The sequence below is a fragment of the Poecilia latipinna genome, unplaced genomic scaffold, assembly GCF_001443285.1.
Source record: "Poecilia latipinna isolate Pla-1442-1.1 unplaced genomic scaffold, P_latipinna-1.0 Scaffold3235, whole genome shotgun sequence".
NCBI classification, from domain to species: Eukaryota; Metazoa; Chordata; class Actinopteri; order Cyprinodontiformes; family Poeciliidae; genus Poecilia; species Poecilia latipinna.
In genome coordinates this window covers 48,284-54,743 of record NW_015115851.1, presented here as the reverse complement: position 1 = coordinate 54,743, position 6,460 = coordinate 48,284, and the positions used below count along the sequence as shown (strand labels likewise).

At 39.3% G+C, this 6,460-nt stretch overlaps 1 protein-coding gene across 3 annotated transcripts in view; it reads right to left on the bottom strand.

The window, feature by feature from the left end:
• Positions 1 to 261: 261 nt before the first annotated feature.
• The window catches only part of LOC106940462 (circularly permutated Ras protein 1-like), a 13,822-nt gene continuing 7,623 nt past the window's right edge, over positions 262 to 6,460 (bottom strand). For 2 of the 3 annotated variants that reach the window (XM_015023224.1, XM_015023223.1), the window contains exons 6-16: positions 5,989 to 6,060; positions 5,842 to 5,915; positions 5,012 to 5,188; positions 4,899 to 4,940; positions 4,734 to 4,823; positions 3,958 to 4,109; positions 3,799 to 3,880; positions 2,645 to 2,775; positions 1,503 to 1,587; positions 960 to 1,066; positions 262 to 829 (exon numbers count right to left, since the gene is read on the bottom strand). In XM_015023224.1, coding sequence (XP_014878710.1) covers positions 598 to 829; positions 960 to 1,066; positions 1,503 to 1,587; positions 2,645 to 2,775; positions 3,799 to 3,880; positions 3,958 to 4,109; positions 4,734 to 4,823; positions 4,899 to 4,940; positions 5,012 to 5,188; positions 5,842 to 5,915; positions 5,989 to 6,060 — 1,244 coding nt within the window. In that variant the 3' untranslated portion in view covers positions 262 to 597. The remainder of the gene's footprint in view (positions 830 to 959; positions 1,067 to 1,502; positions 1,588 to 2,644; positions 2,776 to 3,798; positions 3,881 to 3,957; positions 4,110 to 4,733; positions 4,824 to 4,898; positions 4,941 to 5,011; positions 5,189 to 5,841; positions 5,916 to 5,988; positions 6,061 to 6,460) is intronic. The other variant, XM_015023225.1, reaches the window with a different exon arrangement.

Sequence of the window (6,460 nt, the reverse complement as noted above, 5' to 3'; positions counted from 1 at the left end):
TATAATAGACCCGCCCCTCTACTAGCACCGCCCACAGCTCCACCTCTCTACTAGCCCCGCCCACAGCCCCGCCTCTATGCTAGCTCCACCCCACAGATAAAATTATTTCGTTGTGATGCTGCAGGAACAGAAACCATGAAATAATGAAATAAACATTTAACTAATTTGCATTTTAATAGTTTAATGAAATATTTACTAAATTGTTTTCTAAATGAATTATTTCAAACATTTAACTTATTTATTTCTTTCATGGTACATTTAATTCATGATGTATTTATTTATTTAAGTCCTCTTTAGCCCTCCATACCTTCGTGTCGTCAGGCAGGTAACTCAGTAACCAGTGAAATTAAACTTTCCATAAACTGTATCTGACATTTGAATGATTCTCAGCAGTTTTTGCCTGAACTTTGACCTCGTTCTCAGGCAGCAGACTCAGAGAAGTCTTGGACAGATGAAACACCTCCTCTGCAGCCAAGTGGCATTAAGGGTCCATTTTTTTACTTCTCCTTTGGAAGCTGTTGCCTCCTTTACATGATCAAACCTCGTCTGTCGCCTCTCAGTGCTGTTGCCACGGGTTTCAACGTGAGAATTAAAGTGTTATTTTGCTGGCAACAACAGAAATGTTCCACATCTTGAAGTCTTCTGGCAGCTCACGCCTCTACGCGTTCGCAGTTCAGCTTTAGCTGCAGCTGAAAGTGAATGAAAGCTTTTTTTCTCACCTTCTGTGTGTTCATGAGCTCCAAACTGCAGGGTGACCTCAGTGTCAGTGTTCACATTCCCCACCTCTCTGGTCCCTTTGTGTCCCACCTCCTTCTCTCCTTTCAGCCGCCTGCAGCAAACAGAACATGACTCAGTGCCGTGGGCTTTATTATTACTGCAATTTGAAGGTTTTGAAATCTTTTCAGATGACAAGGATCCATGAATCATGTTGTGTGCTCTGTGGCTATTACAGCTCTTACAGAGATTTGGGCACCAGGAGCGTTACGGCACAGTGTGTAGCTACGGTTCTGTTTTCAATGATCTCTTCAAACTCTGAGTGCAGCTGGTTGGGACTGGCTATTACCACCTGGAGACGAGACAAACAGACAGAATGAGTCAGGAGTTAGGCTCTGCAGCCTAAATAGTTTCAATGAAAAGACAGTTTGTCTGAATTTGTTGGAATTTGTGAATTAGCTAGTCCATAGTTAGCTAAAATGCTGTCGGACAGCAGCATGTAGAGCACCAGTAATGTAAACGGCACAATGTAAGCTAACCTAGCTACAATGCTATCAACAGCATGCAGAGCATCACTGACTTATTCCACTCAATATGTTTAGCTTGTACATAAAAACAAGCTAAAATGCTGATTATACCTAGAATGCTATGATTAGCATTTGGTTTATCACTACTAGCATGTAGCCATCCAACAACATACTTCATGGAAACAGCGATGTATAAGATAAAATTAGCTAAAACACTAAGGCTAGCTAACATACTGTCAATGAGGCCACACAGTTTCTTACTTTCCCTCCAGTTCGATCTGCCAGTCTTCCCAGTTCATCCAGCCGGCAGTCCGTACCTTCTATGGACAGCACGGACACGGTCACCCTGAGGGAGCAACGATAATCCATCAGCGGACATGAACTACGCTACTGCAGGTGTTATTGGTACCAACCAGCCATGAGACACCAGGTCCATGCCTACTGGCTGTTTCTGAGGAAACCAGGGAACAAAATGTCTTTTTCTACCATATCAAACGTAAATGACTGGAGTTTACTTAAAGCTACTTGTAAAATTGAGCCTTCAGACAAATAACAGGCAGATTTGGCATGATTCTCACCTTACAGCTTAGCATGTTTTAAACTGGAACATACCAATCTAATATGATGAAAAGCTGAAAATGCCTATTTACTTTATACTGTCACTATAATTACCGTATTTTCCGCACTATAAGGTGCACCAGATTATAAGGCGCACAGAATAGATGCTACAGTAGAGGCTGGAGTTACGTTATGCATCCACTAGATGGAGCTGCACTAAAGTGAATGTCAACAAAACAGTCCAACTCCGGTCAGCGAGGAGAGCCTTCCGCCACTGGGCCGGGGCCGGACGCTGGTCACCCTTCTCTGTTCGAGCACAGCATGTTGGTGGAGAACGTGGTGCTAAATGACCTGCAGACGACCTGATTCTAGACGGTTGGTAGGTAGATAGGTCAGTCAAACTTTATTAACAAACCAGCGTTCAGACACTATCCTAGCATGCACCGCGCGCTTCTTCTTCTACGGGCGAAAATGAAGTCAGTGGCTGCTTACCGTAGTTGCTAGACCTGTTGTGGCTCAATATTGGTCCATATATAAGGACCGGATTATAAGGCTTTTGAGGAAATTGAAGGTTTTTAGGTGCGCCTTATAGTGTGGAAAATATGGTACATTAATTTTGGACTTTTGGTTTTTGAAATTGTAAAAGAAAAACAAATTAAACTAGAAGTTAATCTGTGCATTAGAAAATTCAACTTCAGATGCAGGTGTGGTGGACGGGTTTAATTTGGTCCTGGGTTTGAATCCTGCCTGGTTGCATGTTCCTCCAGTGAATGATTGTCTTGATTTGTATTAAGAGATCATTATTAGATATTGATTTCTGTGAGTTTCCAGGCAGCGTCACCCACCCCTGGGTGGCGGCGCACTCCCCCAGCTTCTGGTAGAAGATGGTGGACGAGAGCAGAGCGCGAGCGTCGTCGTCCTCGTCTTCCAGATTCCCTAGTTTTGCGTTGGCTTTTCCATCTGTACAGATAATCACCTTCAAGATCAGCAGGGATAACAAATCAATATTTTATACTTAGAGAAAAATAAACAGCACTGAGATAAATCTGACAATATTTGTTGGAAATAGATTTTTTTCATGAATCTGTTTTGAGACATTGAGATCAGATTCCATGGAGATTAGCTTTATACGTAAAAAACACAAATAATTTCTCCTTATTAGCCTTTTTTGAATGTTTTTATTTTATTATTTTATGTTATAGAAAGTCATGCCATAAACAATAACAACCTTTCTACTCAGAAATGCACTCATTCATTACATTTAGCTGAACACAGCAAAAGTTTTAGACAGAAAATCTGATTTATTTTTGTTGCTGGAAATGAACTAAAAACATTTTAAATACCAGTGAAATAAAAAATAATTGGGCAAATTAACTGCTGTAAACATTAAGATAGAAGTTATACTAATGTTTTGTTTAATTAAAATATTCATTATTTAATTTATTCTTGTGGAGGTAAAGCAGAAAAAAAGTCACAATATTGTTTTATGTATTTTTAATAGGAGAAAAAAACAACTTTTACCTTTTAGATTTTATTTCCTGGTGTAAAAAGTTTGTTTTTTACTGGTTTATGGCGTCTGTTAATTGAATTAGAGACCAAAAAATAATTTTGTTTTTGTCTGCGGTTTTACTGCAGGAGGGACTGGTGCGCTTCACAAAATAGGTTACATCATCAGAAATGAGCATTAAGCGAAAATCTCAAAAATCCAGCCAGGAAATTAAAGTTTGGACATAAATTGGTTCCTAAATTTGTCCAACATAACATAAAGCCAAAGTGGCTTAAGGACACAGCGTCCATGTTTTGGAGCTGCTGAAACTAAATCTGAGCTCAGACTGCAAACCCGACCCGTTTAAACCAAAATATCAGCAAACTGTGAGGAACCGGCGAAAGGTAAATTCATTAACGTCGAAATATGAAGGAAGTTGGAAATCATTCTGGTATTTAGCAAACAGAAACAGTTGTCAGGTAAATGACTTAAACAGGAAGTGACCCGCCTCACCTTTGACCCCGGCAGCCTGGAGGCCATTGAAACAGCGACCAGAGCAGCTGGACCCAGAGCCGTTTCTCCATTTGCTGATAATCTAAAGAGACAATAAAAACCAAAATACATAAACATGGATGAACATCTGCTGTAAACGAACCTGCAGCTGGTGCTCACCCTGAAATGTGTCTCTCTAAGTAATCTTTAGTCTGTGACAGTGGAAGCGGCACGGGCAGACCGGCCGCAGCGCCCATCAGGAAGTGCTTGTCGTTCAGCTCGGCGCCGCTGAGATGATGCAACTGGAAGTTGTTGCATTCGTACACAGTGACCTAAAGAGACCGAAGGGAGACGAATAACACGGGGCGTCGATTTAAAGTTACACAGACAAAATGAACGCCAACAATCTGAGTTATTTAGCCTTTAGCAAGCTAAAAAGACACTTAGCTAGCTAGATATTAAGCTCCATGCTAATGTTTTAGCTTGAAGCTAATTATTTAGTTTTACTAACTCTTAAATATTTAACTGGCTAATTAAAAAGTGAGATCATAAATATTCAGCTTGATAACTAAACAGATAATTGGGAGCTAAATATTCAGCTTCCTAATTAAATATATAGTTTGTTATAGTTTGTTAACATTTATATTTATCTAATTAATATTTGTCTAATACTAATTAGCCAAATATTTAGTTGGCTAATTAAATAGTTTGTTGCTAAATATTTAGCCTTCTAATTCATTTTTATATAGCTCTAAACTAAATATTTAGCTTGAAGCTGTCACATTTATAAATGTATGAATAACATGTTCAACGTATAACTTTGCAAAATGAACTCTAAAAAAACATCAACTTTTTATTTTATTTTTGACTATAAATTTACAAATGGCACCGTGTAAAATAAATGTTGTCAGTAATAATATGTGATTTATCCATCCACACTATTAAGATAAAAGTACCTGGAAGTTGAAAGTGATGAGTCCAACTCGAACCTCGGGCCGCTGGTCGCTCAGCTTCCGAACACACTGCAGCACAGCTTCTTGGACAAACTGCAGAAATTCACAATGAAAACAGTTTATAACTTTTCTGGATTTTTTTTAGTTGGAAACTAGAAGACAACTCACCTCGAGTCTGGTTCTGTGGATGTTCTGGCCCGGATCTGACACCTTAAATAAAGCAGAGACGCTGTTTATTTCTGAAAGCGGCAGAGAGCGAAGCGTCGCTCCGGGTTTCCCACCTTGGAGGTGATGCTCATGGAGCCGGACGTGTCGATGCAGAACAGCAGCAGCGAGTCGGCGGTGGACTGCGGCTGCTGTCCAGGGTTCAGCAGAAACAAATCATCCTTCTGCACACTTACAGGACATCTGGACGGTCTAGTTAAATCATCACTCTGACAAAAGTAGCACACTTTAACCTGCAGGGAAAACAGGAAGGTCCATTTAATCTGATTCCAAAAATACTGTCTCCATGTATTTATAGGCCACACTGCAAAAATACTAAATATTACCAAATATTTTGGTCTAGATTCTGCTGCAAATGTCTTAGAAACTTTTCATACAGATGCAGCAGCTTGTTTTAGATGAACCACTCCTTATTATTGATGGAACCGTTCTAGTTCCACTGGCAGGTTATTTTATTCATAACATATTTTCCCATGTTATTAGTCAAATAATCTGCCAGTGGAAGTAGAACTTCTTCTATATATTAAGAAGTTATTTACTAACAACAAGCTGCTATATCTGGCTGAAAAATTACCTGTAAGTTAGTTTTATTGTCTTATATCAATATATTTGCATTTGAAACTACCAAAAAGACTTGGTAAGATTTTGTGTTTTTGCAGTGTGGCGTGTTCAAGGTAATTTATGGAGTTAGCTTCTGCATTTTGGCAGCACTGACATGATTTTAGTCAAAAATATTGCAGAATTAAACAAATTTACAAGAAAATGTGTCACAATTTGCACAGAAACATATAAATAACATCCTTAAAAACCAATTTATGGAGTTTATCGGCAAAAGGTTAATTTGTAGGTCATTTACTGCAAAATATTTAAAATGTGATGTGAATACCTGCTTTTTGCCCTCGCTGTCCAGAACCGACCCACACTCTGAACACATTATGGGCTTCCCAGGACTGGGAACCTCTGGGAAAAACAGGGAACATCATCAGAGAAAAAAAATCAACCCAGATGAGTTACGCTGATAAAACTGACCAACCTCTTTCCTCTGACAGTAACTTCCCTAAACTGATAAGAACAATATTGGGATTTCCAGGCAGAGGGCCCTTATCTGTTCCAGAAGACAGGAAAAACATTAGTGAAGGGTCGGTTCGGGAACGTTCTTCGAAGTGAACGACGGGAGCAGATCAGCATTGTCAGATCTCTGTATACGCTGTCATTAGCACATGCTTTAATTTAATCAGCAACATTTTCATGACGTGGATCGTCATGAACTTTGTTATTAACAGCCGTATGACATCTTGACTTAGCGGTTAGCTAGTCCGTCACCAACAGGGAAGCGAGTTTTATACGGGATGTTTTTTGTATTTGACTGCAGCTAAAGCTAACCCTGCTTTAAATACACGTTGAAACCACGACAATGCATGTATATCATCTACAGGTGCTGGTCATAAAATTAGAATATTGTGATAAAGTTCATTATTTTCCATAATGTCATGATAAAAATTAAA